The following is an 18,525-nucleotide window of genomic DNA, read 5'->3' as shown; positions in this document are numbered from 1 at the left end:
TCGTAAGGGCCTGCAGGCCAAATCCAAGTGGCATCTGAAATATGGTGGGGTCTGTCTGCAGTGAGAGGGCAGTCCGCTCTCTGCGGCATCCGCCTTTCCGATAAGCAGAAGGGGATGTTAGTTTGGAGCTGGGCAAAGTGCTGGACTGACAGCCATGGCAAACAAAGCCCTCTGGTTATCCCCCAGTGTGGGTTCAGGACGTAGCAGACCTGGTTGATGCACCCCATACCTAAGCTGAGAGCCACGCCCACCCCCCCACACACACGAGAGAGAGTCCTTGGCTCATTCAGTTCTTGGCTGAAATCTCCAATTAGTGTCAGTGTGTTGTATTGTTTGGGGATGCGGTCCTATATCCACCACGCACTGCGACGCTCGGCGCTGCGGCCGACAGATGGGAACAGCCTCCAGCTGCCCTCGGCCTGCCTCCACCCAGTTCCCATCACTCCGCATCTCTTCTCTGAAAGGATTCCTAGCTCCAGAAAGAGACGAATCCCAGATGTGCGTGATACAGAGCTGGGCTGGAGCTTTAATGAGAGGCTGTGCTCGGAGCAGGCTGTCAGGCAGTGACAGCTGGATTGATGGGGATTTCAAAGGAATGCTCCTCAACACCCACAGCAAAATCTTTCTTCAGAGGGAGAAGCTCGGAAAAAGCCTTCAAATGAATGCAGAACGAGGGCATCTCCTTCCAGATGAGTGGGCCCTGGCAACCCTACTGTAATGAGAGGTAGAGAAGAGGAGACAGTAACTTTGTTGCATTAAAGCAACAGGGAAACCAAAACTAAAGTGCCAGTCCCCTTCCCCATGACTGGAGGCTGCTTCAGGCCTGCCTGCATCCAATTCTTCACCTCGAATTCACCTAAATTCATCTCACCTAAATTGATTATTTTGATTGGTCCAGCCATGCTGAGTGACCTACAACTGATTGCACTACAGACCCTGCTCTTCTAGCAACTCTCTGCATGTAGGGAAATGCCTTTAGGATGGCACAGGACTCATCTCAGCCCTGGCACAAATGGGTGTCCCCCTCATTGACATCTGTGAGATTTGCGCTCGCTTATGCCGGTGTCAGATTGGGTCCATGAGATCTGGGGATCTGCGGGGAGGTTATTAGCAAAGTTTCTGGCTGAGGAGGAGCCAGTGCAAATCCCTTTATACACCCTCTTCACCCCAGAATGTTAATTTGCAGAGAGGAAGGATGGCCCTGTGGTTAGGGCAGTAGCATAGAACACATAGGCTGTGTTCAAATTCCTGCTCTGTTGCAAACTTCCTGTGTAACCTTAGTCAAGTCACTTAATCACTCTGTGCCTCAGTTTCCCATCTGTAAAACAGGGATAATAGCACTTCCCTGTTTCACAGGGGTGTGTGAGGAGAAATACATTAAAGACAGTGAGGTGCTTAGGTACTATGTTAATGGAGGACTTCGGGGTGCTTCAGATAGAACATAATTTTTGCTGTAGCCAGTCTATAACCAAACCTCCATATTCCAGCCCTCTCAATCTTTGGGGTGTTTGAAATCTGAAGGCAGAGAGAAATTTTCCAGACTCCATCCATCACTCTAATGGGCAGAACCAAAACACCCATCTGAACACACATCTCAAATTTTGCAAAGCTAAAAATCCACATCTTGATCAGCCCCTGGCTACTAGATACCATGGTGCTGAGTGAAAGTATAAATACCCACAAGTGTGAAAGGTGAGGCTATCTTAATGTGTTGTGCCATGAGAAAAGTTACTCTGCGTAGCTAACACTGGGGGGCCACAGTCTCAGCAGCTGGTATAAACTCCTGTGGAGCTAATGCTCCACTGGTATACATTGACGTAGTTCCACTGACTTAAACAAAATAACACTGATTCATATCATATCAGCTGAGGATCTTGTCCCTGGTTACACCGAAACAGACAGAAATGTTGGGCTAGATGAATTTCGGTTGCAACTCCACTGACTTCAGTGAATTTGGAGCTAGGGATGAATTTGCCCCATAGTCTGATTATAAGAAGTCATTTCTCCTTGTCAGTGTGTAAAACGGACTGAAATTGTGTCTGCTCGCTGCTCTTGTCTGTTCTATTAGACCAAGCACCTTGCATTTCTTCACTCGTATCGCTCTTGAATGGAGTACGTTAGATTGCATGACAGTTCTCTCCCTGGGGCCTTATAAAATCAGCTATGTGTATCTCACTAGGTGAGTGCAGTCAGCAACATTATAAATAAATATATGGTGCAAACATGTTGGTGTTGATTCCAGCATTTCAGCCACGATCGTTAATGAAGGTTTCAAAACAGAGCTCCGTTCCTCCGCCAAATCCCCTTGCGGCCACTTAAGCTTCTGCAAATACCCCAGGCCCACGGTGATCTAGCAAACAAATGCCAGGTGCAAATAGCCCAGCTCCTCCCTGTGGTCACACAGGCCATTGTTCCAAATTTCAAGTGAACAAACTTCCGTAACCCTTTAACCATTAACATTTTAATCATGTCCAAGCAATGGTTTGAACAGCACATGCATCCCTCTGTCTGGCTGTTGTGATCTCAACCTTCCAGTGCCAAACTCCCTAAGAAGTTAAAATATTTGTTTATATAAAAGACACACACCATTACTGCACACACTCACAATCCCCAGAGCACCCCCACAGTATCAGGTGCACAGCAAAATTCCCCTGCGGGCTGGGCATAAATCAGGCTTTAAAAGTTAAGGTAAGATAAGAAGAAAAAGACTCCACATTTGCCAGCCTAGTGCTGGATTTTCAGTGGCCAGTCCTTTGGGTTTCACATCTTCTTCTTTCTAAGTTGTGCTTCTAACCTGCCCTTCTAGTGTTTAGAAGCCACCCGAATGTGGTATGTTCAGTTCTGGACGTGGTATCTCTTTGCTTTCTGTGTGCTGCCCTTTTAATTTCTAAGAACTTTTTCTGCATGCAGAGGTTAGCAGCCATTTTGTTCTCAGTGTTGTTGCAGACTGTTATGGAGGGGATGCACACGCTGTGCTCTCCCCTGGAACTTTTTAATTTGTCCTTTCTTGTTGCTTTCCATGACCTTTCATTCCCTGTTAGACTGAAAGTGCATGTGCTGCTCTTTTGTTTTGCTGCGTAATGTCATGGACTTGGCCTAACAACCTCACAGACCTTTGTCTTTCTTGTGTAATCTCTGTCTCCCTCCTTTCTGTGTTGCCTTCCTTCCAGCCTCTTTCCTTCTGCCTACGTTTTGTGTGAGAGCCTTCTCCTCTGCTAGTTCACATGTTCCTGCATCTCACCATGCAATCAGTTCTTCATCTCATTTCAAATCTCTGCTGAAAACTTATCCCTTGTCTCCCTTGTCTATGCCTCTTAAATATCAGCCTGCCTGTGCTGCTGTGTTTTGACTCTGGGACACAGCTAATGTGCAAGCAACAAAACCAAGCCAAGTTGTATGGTATGAAGGTCAGGCTACATTCTGCCATCAGCCACAGCACAATTGAAACTGACTGTCTTGGGGTTGTAGAGATGTACTAGAGCCCTGTTTGGCTCCTGGTTGCCATTTTCACTCCATGGGCCCTGCTAAGTACAGCTGCAGGACAGACCTTGCAAGCAATGGGTAACTTGGCTTAAACTTTTAAACTGCATTCTTTCTCCTGTCTGATTTCTTTGCAGTTCCTCCAGATGACCCAGTAATTACTGGGGGCCCGGTCATTAGCCTGAGAGCTGGGGATCCCCTGAACCTGACCTGCCATGCCGACAATGCTAAACCAGCAGCCTCCATCATCTGGATGCGGAACGGAGAAGTGATAAATGGAGCCACCTACTCCAAGGTCAGGGGTGCTGGAGTTTGGGACAGTGTTGGGGACGTGGGACTGCTCTTTTGCTCATCTTGCAGAGAAGTCTTGGAATTATTATAGGCTTGGATTTACAAGATTTTGCTATGTGGTGAAGCAGAGAGAGGGTGGAGCCAGGTGACCGAATGCATCTCTAGAAACCAAGAGGTGTGGGGTTCTTTTTCAGCTCTGTCCTTCATGCTCCTGGGTAGTTTGTGATTTTCCATTGCTCTTGCCTCAGTGGATCTAGAAGATCTCTCTTTTTCACAATAACATGATCGTTCTTGGTGGATTTAAACTCCTGGTATCACCTGGTCACATCAGATGACCATCCAGCAATGAATTGCTGATGAAATCCCTGAGGTATAGACTTTTTTTTTTTTTTTTTTTGCGGTGGCCAGAACTTTATTGCAGAAAGCTTGGTAGATGGCACTGATGCTGTTCCAAATATCTCATTCCAAGTCTTTACCCACAAGAAACTCCAGCTCAAATTGGAAGAGATCCTACCCTGCTTTCCAGAAATTCCACTGAGGTTTCTGGAGGCCATTGTAGTTGGAATTTGCATGGCTGTTCTAGTCAGGCAAGGCCAGTTCTGGGATCAAGGAATCCTATCAAAGATTTTAAAACCACCAGAGGGTGTTGCCCAGCTGTAAAAAGGTGAGGTCAGAAGATCCCATGGTCCATCTCTTGCTATGGAAAGTGCCTGGCTCCTTTGGACAGACAGAAGCTGTCAATGCCCCTCTTCTAGCCTTACTCCATCTCCATGAGGGGAGTATAGACTCAAAGGCCGCTTTGGTTGGTTGGTTGGTTGGCTGGAGCAGGTCCAAGGTGAACTTTAAAAACAAAGTGCTGGATTCTGCTCTCAGTTACACCAGTATAATTGTGGAGTAACTTCACCCTGGTCAGTGGAGTTACTCTGGACATACCCCAGTGTAATGGAGAGCAGAAAGAGGGTAATTCTGACCTGGATTCCAACCCGACTGGGGGAGCCAGTGTCTGGGTGTGAGGACAGGCCGATGGGGTGGCACTGCCTTGAACGTGTGAGAAGCCAGGCGTGGCATCTGCACGTTCTGGAGGCTAAAGAGCTGGGATGAGAAGCTTCATTAGTTGGAGCAAGAGGCCCAAGGGAGGCTTTCAGGAGAGGTGGAGTCATGGCAGCCACCCCACCCCACCCCATCCCACCCCTGGCTTTTCAAGTCCTAGGCCTCTGTAGAGCTCTGCCAATGCACTTGAATCCTGCAAAGCTCCTCTACCTGATCTGCCTCTGCAGTTCAGTCCTGGCCTCAAGCATGTACTGCTGTTCAAATCCTGGGTCCCAGCTGCAGTTCACCCAATGCACCCATTACAGACCAGGAGGGGTGCTCCAGTGGGGGTTGTACAGAAGCAGCTGTGAATGATTGCATGACATGCAAGCAGATGCTACAGGGATCTAGATGAGGTGGGAAGAGTAGTCCCTTGCCGATGGTGAAAGCAGGGTTTAGATACCACAAGGATTCTTGAGATAGATGGGGAGAAGTGTGCCGGGGGTGAGGGGGTATTTCTATAAGAAACCAACCAAACCCAGAGCCTAAACCTACCTACCAGCCCTGGAGGGGAAGGGGAGAGATGTCCGCGCCTCGGGGGGCAATGGGAGGGCCAAGGTTTACAGGTGCATGATGAAGAGGGGCTGTTTGGAAACTCTTGGGCATCCCGAAGGAATGGTGCATGGAACAGAAAACATACTTACTTCTCTTACAAAGTGAGACCCGCAAACCATCATTTGATCACAGCCCCTGGGAAGATCAGTCTCCCCTGTCCCGGGCTGCCTCCGTTTCCCTGCCTGGAGCCCCCCACAGATGAGCCAGCTGGGCCCTACAGGCCTTCTGGCTACTCTGAAGAAGTTAGCATCTAATTTGCATAGGCATTATGACCTTTCTGTCCCCCTCTGCCATCTGTTTTGCCTGCAGCATCACAGGTTTCCTGCTTTATTGCACCCAAACCCTATGACATTCCATTTCCCCTTCCGTCAGCAGTCTCCGGCTTGCTTCTGAGCCCACAGCTGTAGAGGGTGACCTGCCAGCAATTCGTGCTTCTGGTCAAGAACAAATCTACCACCCCATTGCGCCCTACACACCTTGCTCCTCTAGCCCGCAATAATGTGACTCGCCTGATCAGCACAGCCTCAATCCCCCTCTTGCAACATGCCACGTGGAGCGAGCAAAAAACTAAATCAAACCCACAGCTGCCCCTTCCTGCCCCCATTTCCCAGGATGCCACACGGCAGCCGGCATTAATTAAAACCTGAAAGAACTGACCTCTCTCTACACTGATTTGAGTGAAATTAATTAAAATCTTGGCCATTAACATGTAATGGTTTGTAACTAACTGCAATCCTCCAAACCTTCCTCTCCGCCGTGGGCTGGGTCAGTCCTGGCCCTGGGGAATCAGGAATTAAGCCCTCTCCATTTCAGACTAGCCAATTGCTGCAGGAATATCAGCCCCTTTTCAAATATATCTGTATTTGTATGAATTCCAAAGCCCAAGTGCTCACGCAGCATATGAAGCATATTAATAGCTGCCTCATTTGCTCCTCTGATGGCATGTGCTTCTCCGGGTGATATAGACGGGGGTTATACATTATCACCCTTGTGCCATTGATAGACGCAGGTCTTGATCCTCCATTGCCCTGCAGTTTGGGACGTCATTTGCACGGGTGCGAAGTGGGTGTGTAACAGGAGCGAATCAGAGTGGTTACAATTTACGCCCAGCAGGCGCTGGGATAAACGACTGCGCAGCACCAGCTCTGCCTTGGAGTCCTTCCCCCGAAAAGCAGAGGTGACGATACAGGGGGCATCCGGGGAGTGGAGTGACTAGTAGAAGTACAGGTGATGGATAGCCCCTCTGTCTCACAAGCATGCTCTCCACCACCACCATGGCGATATTTGACCCCAGGCCCTGTGCAGCTCCTAGTTATCCTGGGGTGGAGAAGGCTGTGCTGCTGTTGGTGTTTCTGCAGGGAGTGTAGCCCCCTGCACTTAGGGCACTGATGGATGGCGTGACTTGTCTGCCTAAGAACGTCATCAAGATCCCAGCCCGTGGAACTGGAGAGTGAAACACCAAATGGCACACGAAGTAGTTGCGTCATTCCGCCCTGGGGGGAGCAACTGAGGAGATGGGATCCTAGGGCCTAAACCTCAGGGACGGGCTGCAGCTGGCCCCACGCAGTGCAGAAGGTGTGGAGAGGTTGCACAGAGCCTCCCCCCGCCCCAGCATCTCTGCAAGGGACAGAGTTCAGCCTGTGTGCATCCGGACAGCAAGGAGGGGGTCCCTCTAGACTCTGTGCACAGAGATGCCCCTTCTCTACCAGCCATACCATTGGGGCTGATGTAGGCGGGGGAGCCCACGTGGCAACCTTTCCACAGAGTCATTTTGGAGGCATCCCGCCTGACTCAGTGCCATGGACCACGACTAACTGCCATGGGCATCCCCCCATGTAATAAGCAGTGCCATTAAAAGCCCCAGAGGGTTCTCAGGGCCTGCTCTCTCCTCTCATGCCAGCACAACCCCAGTGATGTTGAAAACTGGTGTAAGTGGGAGGAGAATCGGGCCCTCGATGTTGAACCAGAATAGCCAAAAGCACATGAGCTGACTGACATGCCCAGCACCTGTCCACATGGGGAGTGTCTCTGCTCCAAGGGCCACCCAGCTGCCATTAAAGCCAGTGTTAAAACCCCCATAGACCTCAGTGGGAGCCGGATCACACACCAAGTGCCACCAATTGTCATGGGATCAAACTTCACACCCGGCAAGGACAGTGCTTGAAATGCCCGAACGTGAAAACCCAGGAAAATAAGGGCTGGCGTTTGGCAATGTTTGACCCTTGGCAAGTCCTGGGGCGTGGCATGGAGTGCCACAGAGGCTGGCGGCCTCAGCCCTTTCCGAACACATCATCTGGTGCAGCTTGTTAATGGCTATTTAATACTTTCTCTCATGGCACGCATTACCTGTCTGATTAACCTAAATCAGAGGTCCAGAGGTCAATAACAATAATTAATTCACACAAGTGTTAATTCTCTTGTTGGCTGGGGAGGTGGTGTGATCCCCCTGTAGAAATTCAGAGGTGGATTCACAAAGAGCTGATTCTTCAAGGCTACAGTGTGAGTCACAGGCAGACCCAAAATTAGAACCCAGGAGCCCTCAGGCCTGATTCTGATTTAAGTCTGGGATGGATTTGGCCGCTGGTGCTCAGCTCTCTGCTCCAAGCACTAGACCACATGGCTTCCTTCTTTCCTTCGCTCTAAGCAAACTTCCCGGGAGGTGGAATTGCAGTTTGCACAACGCGATACATTGCAACAATTGGTGACGTTATGCTAATTCTCTAGGAAACTTACGGTCCCTTGTAGCCTTCAGGATTTCATCTTGCACTGCCCGGCAGCATCTGTGCTCATTTCCCGTTGTGCAGAGTGGGTGTGCAATGCTAATGCATTGCCATGGCAGCGTTTCACACTTGCTTGGCACAGGGGTGTAAGGTGACACGGTGCAAGAAACAGGCCACTGGCTTTGAAACTCCCCTGATGGCTGTTCACAGTATGTCCAGTTGACAATACAAACGCCTCCCAGTCTGGGATGGCGAGTGGGATGACTCTCACCAGAGCTGTCATCCTCAGGTGCAAGGTCCTGCAGCTTTCAAAGGAACCTATGGGAGATAAGCACCCAACTCCCATTGAAACTCATTGGAATTTGTGCACCTAACTCCCATCGGCTCCTTTGCAAACCACAGAGGAATTGGTATAATTAAGATTGTAAGCTCTGCAGGCAAGGACTGTCTACCACTCTGTTTCTATAGCGCCTACCACAACCTGACCTCATGCTTGGTTGGTTGCCTAGGCTCTAACATAATAAACGCACCTAATAATAAAGAATGTATTGCCCCTTTCAGCAGTAATCAAGTTTCATCCCTGTTTCTCCCCCTGCAGACGCTCCTCCGAGATGGCAAGAGGGAGAGCATTGTGAGCACCCTTTTTATCACCCCTTCTGACATCGAGAACGGGCAGAGCATCATCTGCCGGGCCACCAACAAAGCCATTCCCAGCGGGAAGGAGACGTCCGTCACCATCGACATACAGCGTGAGTGTGTGGCCGGCCAGGCCAGCTGGGCGTGCTTCTAACACGGTGCTGCCCTGATTCGCTCTTTCCTGAATGACTGAGTTTTGCTAGAGTTTGGCTCTCAGTTCAGAACTGGATCAGGATGACAGTTTGGGGCTTGGTTCCAGCCCATCTCTGTTTGTGCAGTTGTGAGAGTAGCCAGAGGAGGCTGATCTGGCATAGCACTCAGAAGGCAGGACAGCTCCCTAGAACTTCTCCAGGCTCTGGAAAATCCTTGGGGCTGCAAAACTGATCTGTGTGTTCTGTGTAGACAAGCTATCTCCTGAGAGTGGAAATGCCAGGCCAGATGCCACCAAAAGGCCCATTTCCACAGAACCAACAACTGCAGAAGCAGGAAGAAAAGGAACAAAATAATGGGTGGGGGGTGGAGGGAGCGGGGACTTGCTGAGATTCAGCATTGGAGCAAAGATTCTGATTCTACACAAACTGCGTAGCCTGTCCCTAGCAGCGGGAGCTCCTAGGGCTCCATGCTTTTGCCCTCCATAGTCCATGCGTGTAGTGCTGCGGCAACCAGGCCAATTATGATGGTGGTTTTGTTGACCAAGCACATGTCTGAAGCCACCAACCTACCCCACGTAAGGGACAGCTGATCCAAGCAGATTCATTCACCAGTGACGCAGCGTAGGCTTGATTCGAACCCAGGACTTTGAAGCTGAGGGCTCTATACCTGGATTTAAAGAGGTCTCAAACAAGCATTAGGTCCATCATTGCCTATAGTTAAAGGATTGGAAAATCTGTCTTATAATGATAGACTCTAGGAACTCAACCTATTTCGCTTAACAAAGAGAAGGTTAAGGCTGACTTGATTGCAGTCTGTAAGTACCTATGAGGGGAACAGATATCTAATAATGGGCTCTTCAGTCTAGCAGGGAAAGGTCTAACATGATCCAATAGCTGGAAGTTGAAGCTAAATAAATTCAGACTGGAAATAAGGTGTAAATATTTAACAGTCAGAGTAACCAACCATTGGGGCAGTTTATCAAGAGTCATGGTGGATTCTTCATCAGTGACAATTTTAAATCCAAACTGGCTGTTTTTCTGAAAGCTCTGCTCTAGGAATTATTTTGAGGAAGTTCTATGGCTTGTCCTATGCAGGAGGTCAAACTAGATGATCATACACTGCTCCCTGCTGGCTTTGGGAGCTATGAATCGAGAGGGAATTTCATTAATTAGTTAGAAAATGTCAGGACTGGGACAGCTTCTTTAAATCCATTTAGAACCCATCCCCATCACGGAGCGACCTAGCCCACAACAGAGAACTTCTACAGCCGTCTCTGTGATCCCCCACCTACAGACTTTTGAAGGCTTGCAAAAATATCCCAATCTCATTTGATCCCAGTTTGATGTGGCTAGTTTAAAACCCCAGCTGATGCGGATAGCCCATACAGAGAGCAGGACTGGCCAAACTTTACATAGATCCCCTAAGTAAAGATTTCCATCGGTGAGAATCTCATCTGCACCATCGATGACACCCTAACTCCCTTTCAATATCTGCTGCTGTCAGGCTCAGGCGGACCCCTCTCCCCGCCCCACTTCATCTGCACACACAATTCTTGCAGCTGTATTTACCAACAATTTGCAATTGCACGGTGTTAAATATTAGGCTGTCAACTGCTTTCCGTACTCCAATTAAAACTAACTGAGCAAAGTAGAGGGCAGCAGAAAATTCTCCATTTAAGACTCCCAGCTTCTCGGCCGGGAGATTAGCAGGTTCTTGGGTCGCTCTGTAGTACGTCCTGACAGCATCGGTAAGATAAAATGAGATAATGGCCCAGGTTATTTCACAGCCAGCAGTCGGCTACCACAGCTGCACACACAGTGAACAACAACAGAAAGCCAGAGACATCATTAGACTGAGCTGTATAGAACAGGGCAGGCGATGTGAGCCTGATGGAATCCATTTCAAAAGGGAGAGACCCAATAAAGAAGAACAATTTCTACTCCAAACCATTAAATGCGCCATGCTGTGAAAGTAATAATAATAATATCCCATCCAGCTATTAAAAGAATGTTGCTTTTAATGGGCTCTAATGAGGATATCAATTTAACAGCGCTGGATGGAAGATGGAAGGGTATAATAACAGCAAGACGGATTAATCCGTCTGCGCTGGGGTGAATTTCAACCCTGAAGACAGAGCGTACTCCCACCTCTGTGCATCCCTTCAGCATACACAGCCTGGTTCCCCACTGCCTTACATTCTGTGAGATGGATTTTCCACTCGGCTACATTCACTTTCCACTGAACTTAAATTGGCTGGAGATAACCCCTGGGGAATTTTCCCTGTGTAGGTATTAAGCTGCTGGAGACAGCATAACAGCCTCCTGCACCGGCTCCTTCCCTGGTGTAAGCAGGGGGAGGGGACATGCCAGTAGGCAAACTGTGGGCAGGATGTGGGGGGCACTTCGCTATGCCTAGGACTCCACCAGCTCCCTTCTGGAGCTGACGTCAGTAGTGGAATTTAGAGAAGTCCTCCTGCTGTTCTAATGTCTGCCGAGGCCAAGTGGCCAGCGATCAGGGAGCCACAGTTGGCTACCTGCAGCCACCACTGGCCACTCCGATGTAGCAGAGCCTGTGTCATCATTTACATCCATCTACAGCCATTTACATCTAGCTATCAAGCTATCTGCATGTTGCAATCTCTGGCTAGCTCTCCTTCTTCATTCTGTCTAGCTAGCTATGCATCCAGGTACTCGTATGACCTGTACAAAGGAGATGTGAAAAGCTGCCCAGTTAGAAGGGTTGCGTTGCGTATAGCCACTTGGCACTGGTGTCCATGGCTTTGCCTGGTGCATAGCAGTTCAGAATCAAGCCCTACGGGTTAAAGTGGATGGATACATGGTGCATAAGGCTTCAGAAGGGAGTGTGAAATCCCCCTGTGTGGAGAGCTTGGACTTGGATAGTGCCTACACCTCGTGTTGACGGTCAGTTTCGTCCAATGTGCATGAAGGTATGTGCTGCAGCTGGTGTGCTAATGAGAGCTGTAGCTAAAGTAGCGTGGATGTTTCCATTTTAACCCCTTGTTCTCAGTCATCCACAATGGTACAGACTTTTCATCTCGCAGGCTGAAGCTTTCCAGGTCTAGTCTCTGCCTGCGTTCCCCCCACCCCCGGCAGTTTGAGCAAAAGATGTGCTATCCTTTCTGAATGAGAGGAGAGAAGGAAACATTCCCAGGCCCCATTATAAAAACAAAGAACTGCTTGGATCACTTTATTTGAACAACTCCAGCATCAAAATGTCTGGGGTCTGAGTTGAAATTTGGCTTGGAAATAGCCCACATTGAAGAAAAATGTTGCTGGGAAAATTGGTTTTGATTTGAGTAATGAAGGTTTGGAAATCAAATTTCACTTACACATAGAACTGTGACCCTGGTTCTCAATTACAGCAAGGCTCCTTTACACACACCCAGTGACAGTCTAAAGGGGCCTTAATGTGGGTGAAATGTACACCTTCCTTACTGAGCCTTTGGGCTGCCACAGCTGTGTAAATGGGTCTTAGTGCAGCTGAGAAGTGGTGCGTAGTCTGTAGCCCTTTTAACCTGAGATCTAAGCCCTGTCCATGCGTGCCTGGCAAAACGAGCTAGGCAGCCCACTCTGAGATCCATCCTGCAAGGTGCTGAGCGGTCTGGCCCAAAGCACCTGAGTAGTGCCGTGGGTTGATGAAATCGGGGTCTGCGCGCTCTATCCCTGGAAGAAGTGAGTCCTTGCTGCCTAATGTAGTGGGCATGGGCCTGTGCCATTGAAAACGTGATGCACCCACCGCAGAAAGTTTTCCGCATCCTAACAAGCAGAAGCTTTTGCATTCACTGTGCACCTTGGGTGAGAGTCTGTGTTGCGCCTGTCAGCCCCATGCAAGGAAGGGCTAAGGTAGCTTCATGCATTTTCCCACCCCTGGACTGCTCTGGGGGCTGGAGGGCCTCCTGGCATAACCTAAGAAAGCTCTGGGAGCCTGTCTGCATTGCTACAACCTGCCCAAGCTGCCCTGAGAGCCACCCCCTGGCAGTACTGCCTGGAATCCCCACTGTGCGCTGAATCCCACCCACAGCACATCTCTCCCATCTCGAGGCCTGTCCCCACTGGGTCCCCTCCACATGGGCAGTCTGGCAGCGGTCTTCCATAGTGCCTGCACTGGAGGAATCCTCCCCTGGCTGGTTATGGGACTTTTAGGGATACTTTATGCCACTCCGGCCCTTTGAAAAGATGTAAAGGGTCCCAGAGAGGAGGATCTTCCCAGGCTCTCCCAGGGTGTCTAGATAGATAAACCCAGTTTATAGAATTTTTTTAACCTGGACAATTCTGTTAAGAAAACTACATTAACAGAATCTCAAGGTTGCAGAATATCAGGGTTAAGCACTTAAAAGTCAGAATCTGCCAACATTACCTGTTGCTTGCACGCCCCCAACTCTGTTGCCTTGTGTGTGAGCTGTTATGTTACTCTGATTGCATGGCCACATTGACGTCTCATATAGTACCATGTAATAGCAGCAGAGCTGGCTGGAAATTTCCTAATGGAATGTTTTTCCATTGGATTTGTCAAAAGTGAAACATTTTGCGGTAATGTGTCAATTTTGATAACATTTTGTTTAGGGAGGAAAAGGGAGCATTTTGATTTCCCATTTCAAAATGTCTTTTCATTTCACATTTTTTATTTTATATTATATAATCAGAGAATCAGAGAAATGTCGGATGGAAAGGGACCTCGAAAGGTCATCTAGTCCAGTCTGCTGCTCTGAGGCAGGACTATGTATTATCTAGAGTAGACCATTCCTGACAGGTGTTTTTTCTAACCTGTTCTTAAAAGTCTCCAATGATGGAGTTTTCACAACCGCCCTGGGTAAGTAATTTATTCCAGTGTTTCACTATCCTGACAGTTAAGAAGTTTTTTCTAATTTCCAACCTAACTCTCCTCTGATGCAATTTAAGTCCATTAATCCTACTCAGTGATTAAGGAGAACAATTTATCACCCTCCTCTTTATAAGAGTCTTTTAGGTACTTGCAGACTGTTATCATGTCCCCCTCGGTCTTCTCTTCTCCAGACTAAATAAACCCAATTTTTCAGTCTTTCCTCTTAGGTCGTGTTTTCTAGACCTTTAGTCATTTTTGTTGCTTTCCTGAGGATTCTCTCCAATTTGTCCACGTATTTCCCAAAGTGTGGTGCCCAGAACTGGACACAATACTCCAGTTGATGCCTTTTCAGTGCTGAATAGAGCAGAAGAATGACTTTTATGTCTCGCTTACGACATTTCTACTAATACATCCCAGAACAGTGTTTGCTTTTTTTGCAACAGGATTACATTGTTGACTCATATTTAATTTGTGATCCACTGTAAACCTCAGATCCCTTTCTGCAGTACTCCTTCCTAGGCAGTTCATTTCCCATTTTGTGTTTGTGCAATTAATCATAACTGCAGTACTTTGCATTTGTCCTTATTAAATTTCATCCTATTTATTTCAAACCATTTCTCCAGTTTGTCAAGATCATTTCAAATTCTAATCCTGTCCTCCAGAGCACTTGCAACCCCTCCCAGCTTGGCATCATCCACAAACTTTATTCTTTGTGTTCTCTATGCCATTATCCAAATCATTTATGAAGATATTGAATAGCACCAGAGTCAGACCCAGGACAGATCCCGGCAGGACCTCACTCGATATGCTCTTCCAGCTTGATTGTGAACCATTGATAAGTACTCTGAATACGCTTTTCCAACCAGTTGTACAACCACTTTATAGTAGGTTCATCTAGGCTATCTGTCTCTAGTTTGTTTATGAGACGGTCATGAGAGACAGTCTCAGAAGCCTTATTAAAGTGAAGATACATCACATCCACTGCTTCCACCCTATCCAGAAAGCTTGTTACCGTGCAAAGATGGACATTAGGTTGGTTTGACATGATTTGTTCTTGACAGATCCATGTTGACTGTTACTTATCACCTTATTTTCCTCTGGGTGATTTCAAATTGATTGTTTGATTATTTGCTCCATTATCTTTCCAGGTACTGAAGTTAAACTGACTGAGCTATAATTCCCTGGGTTGTCCTTATTCCCCTTTTGATAGATAGGTACTCTGTTTACCCTTTTCCAGTCCTCTGGGATCTTTCCCATCCTCCATGAGTACTCAAAGATAATCACTCATAGCTCAGAGATCTCTTCAGCCAGTTCTTTAAGTATTTTAGCGTGTATTTCATCAGGCCCTGCTGACTTGAAGACATCTAACTTGTCTAAGAAATTCTTAACTTGTTCTTTTCCTATTTTAACCTAAGATCCTACCCCATTTACCTGATATTCACTATGTTAATCATCCAATGAATGCTAACTTTTGTGTTGAAAACTGAAACAAAACAAACATTTAATACTTCGGCCATTGCTGCATTTTCTATTATTGTCTTTCGTTCCTCATAGAGCAATGGGCCTACCCTGTCCTTGGTCCTCCTCTTGCTTTTCATGCATTTGTAAAATGTTTTCTTGTGACCCTTTATGTCCCTAGCTAGTTTAATCTCATTAGTTGCCTTTGCCTTTCTCGTTTTTTCTCTACCTGCTTGTATTGGGTTTTTTTAATATTCATCATATATATATATCATTATATCTTTTTTCTATTCATCATAATTTTACCTGACTTCCACTTTTTGTATGACTCTCTTTTGAGTTTCAGCTCATTGAAGATCTCCTGATTAAGCCACCGTGGTCTCTTATCGTACTTCCTATCTTTCCTATGCATTGGGATAGTTTGCTCTTGTGCCTCTATAATAATAATAATAATATAATAACAATGCCTCTATACAAAACTGCCACCTCTCCTGAATTTTTTCCCTTATACTTGCTTCCTTTGGGATCTTACCTACCAATTCTCTGAGTTTGCTAAAGTCTGCCTTCTTGAAGTCCATTGTTTTTATTCTGCTGCTTTCCCTCCCACCATTCCTTAGAATCGTGAACTCTATCTTTTCATGATCACTTTCCCCCAAGCTGCCTTCCATCTTCAAATTCTCAACCAGTTCCTCCCTGTTTATCAGAATCAAACCTAGAACAGTCTCTCCCCAGGCACTTTCTCCACCTTCTGTAATAAAAAGTTGTCTCCAATGCATTCCAAGAACTTGCTGGATAATCCAAGCCCTGCTGTATTATTTTCCTAGCACATATCTGGGTGGTTAAAGCCCCCCATCATCACCAACTCCTGTGCTTTGAATGATTTTGTTAGTTATTTAAAAACAGCCTCATCCATTGTTCTTTCTAGTTAGGTGGCCTATAGTAGACCCCTGCCATGACGTCACCCTTATTTTTTGCCCCTTTTATCTTTACTTTGTGACTTCCAAGAAATCTGCCTCCCACTTCTTTCTCAATCAAAGTCTATACATCTTTGCTATACAAGGCAACCCCTCCTCCACTTTTCCCTGCCTCCTCTTCCTGAACAAGCTGTACCCTTCGATACCGACACTCCAGTCTCTGATGCCAATTATGTCATAATTGTGATTATTCACTAATATTTCTAGCTCTTCTTGTTTATTCCCCAGACTTCTTGCATTAGTATACAGACATCTAAGATGTTCATTAGATTTCCCCTCTGTATTCCCTCATCTTTCCTTTGTCCCAGCTGTGATTGTCCACTTACAGCCAGATTCTGACCCTTCACTCAGGTTTTGGACTCGCCTGTGGGCTTGTCTCCCCTGCTCCTGTTGAATCTAGTTTAAAGCCTGCCTCACTAGGTTAGCCGGTCTGTCTGTAAAGATATTCTTCCCCTTCCTTGATAGGTGGACCCCATCTCTGCTCAGCTGTCCTTCTCAGAACAGCATCCCAGGGTTGAGAAAGCCAAAGCCCTCCTGAAGAAATGGGAAGTTTTCTTTTCTTTTGTTTTTATTCCAGTTTTGGAACAGAAAAAAATTCAAAATCGTGGAATTTTGCACAAACTTTTAAATATCTGCCCGTTGTTCACCAGAATTGTGTGCAGGGAGGAGACCAAGGAGAAAGCAGAATAAAGTCAGGTCCTAGTATCTGGAGAAGAAAGAAGGCAGAAAGACTGGATCCACTGGCACTTGGGGCTAGTTTGGGCACCCAGGAAGTGGTCTGCCTGGATCTGCCTCCTTATTTGCATGATAGGCAGGGTTAACTCAGTAGTAGCCGCTAGTCACGGGGATTGGTGGATGGCTACTCCAGTAAGAATTGCTGTTTATACCAGCCATTGTTCAGACCATTAAGATCTAAACCCTCCGTGGGTGGAGGTGCTGAGAACCTAGCTACTGCGTGCCTGAGCAGTGTGGGAAGGTTGCTGCTGCTGCCCGTGCTGTGACACTCCCTGGTGACACTCCAAAGCCTGCGTGGGACCCCCAAAGGGTTTGGGGTGCGGCTGGGCAGCAGCATTCCACCTTCCCCCAAACCTGCCAGGCCCCAGCAGTGTTGATGCACTGGCTTTCTCCTCTGCCTGGTAGAACCGGTGGGCAAGGAGGGATTCCCTGGCATCACAGCGAGTCTGGAAGAGCCAGGCTTTCTTGGTGGTGCTAGAGAGAGCAGGGAGTCAGCGTGGAGGCTCAGAGCCTGATGGCGTAGGCCCAGCAAACACCCCTCCATGCTGCACGCTCCCCACCCAGCACATTTGGCCAATAAATGCACAGCGTTGCAGATCCACAGCCAGCCCTACAATCCCCTGCCCATTCCTGCTCCTCACTGCTCAACGCACGCTGTAGCCCGTGGAGCCCATGGAGAGTACATCTCCATAGCACGCACGGGTGCCCTGTCCCTTGTGCAGAGGAGCTCCTGGCCTCCCTCTGCATAGACAGAATCCCACCAGTTCCCCAGACCTGTGTAGCCCAAAGGATTTGTCCAGCTTTCACTGCACGTGCTATGCCGAATATTAGCTTTGATACAGCTGCACAATAACTGTCCCAGTTTGAAAGACCCGGCCATTAAAAATAAGCCTGTCAAGGAACGAGTCTATCCCAGGAACCAACAGCCCAATAAATCACTTAACAGAAAATCCACTTTTTTCCCCTCACTTAAAAGAGCATCAAAAATGTTCACCTTCCATTCAAAGGCTGCTCACCCCACCCCATCCAGGGGTGGAGGGGAAAAAAACTCTAGTCTGTCTGATGGGAGGGAAAGTTTGCTTTAAATAAAACACATCTGGACTTGGGATCTGCCTGCCAAATTTTAGCCCAATGTGCAGTAAAATAGCTAAGTCATAAACCCCCTATTCTCAAAAAACCTACCAGGGTTTGTAATGGAAACACTAAGTGACTCCAGCTGGAACATCTGTTCGATGTGATTTCCGTTCCACCAGCCACATCAAAGCCAGCCTCCTGTGAGTTATGCGCTGAACATCACAAGTGGGATTCAAATCATGTTTAATAGTTTGATATGCCATAAACTATTTATACTGCCAGAGCCCAGTGGCTGTATGGAAATGCGCATCCTGTGTGCCAGGATGGAGACGAGCTGGCTTGCTGCTTCTCCAGCTCCACTTGTGGAAGCTCAGAGCCTCCAGGCCCCGTATGTGGTTGCTCATTTTAACACCTTTCTTTGGTGGCCTAAAAGATTGTGCTTTTTTTTTCTTTCTTTAAGGGAGGGATCGGGAGATGGAGGGAAAGGAGTGAGAATTCAGGGGAAGTCAGTGAGAGCA

The 18,525-nt window shown here is 47.5% G+C and overlaps 1 protein-coding gene across 1 annotated transcript in view; it reads left to right on the top strand.

Annotated features, from left to right (window-relative positions):
• The window catches only part of KIRREL3 (kirre like nephrin family adhesion molecule 3), a 236,664-nt gene that overhangs the window by 82,494 nt on the left and 135,645 nt on the right, over nucleotides 1-18,525 (top strand). The window contains exons 5-6 of the mRNA XM_067566835.1: nucleotides 3,618-3,775; nucleotides 8,734-8,884. Coding sequence (XP_067422936.1) covers nucleotides 3,618-3,775; nucleotides 8,734-8,884 — 309 coding nt within the window. The remainder of the gene's footprint in view (nucleotides 1-3,617; nucleotides 3,776-8,733; nucleotides 8,885-18,525) is intronic.

Source organism: Emydura macquarii, unplaced genomic scaffold (genome assembly GCF_026122565.2).
Source record: "Emydura macquarii macquarii isolate MOO-44397 ecotype Brisbane River unplaced genomic scaffold, CSIRO-AGI_Emac_v2 contig_312, whole genome shotgun sequence".
Taxonomy (NCBI): Eukaryota; Metazoa; Chordata; order Testudines; family Chelidae; genus Emydura; species Emydura macquarii.
This window is presented reverse-complemented; position numbering and strand designations above follow the sequence as displayed.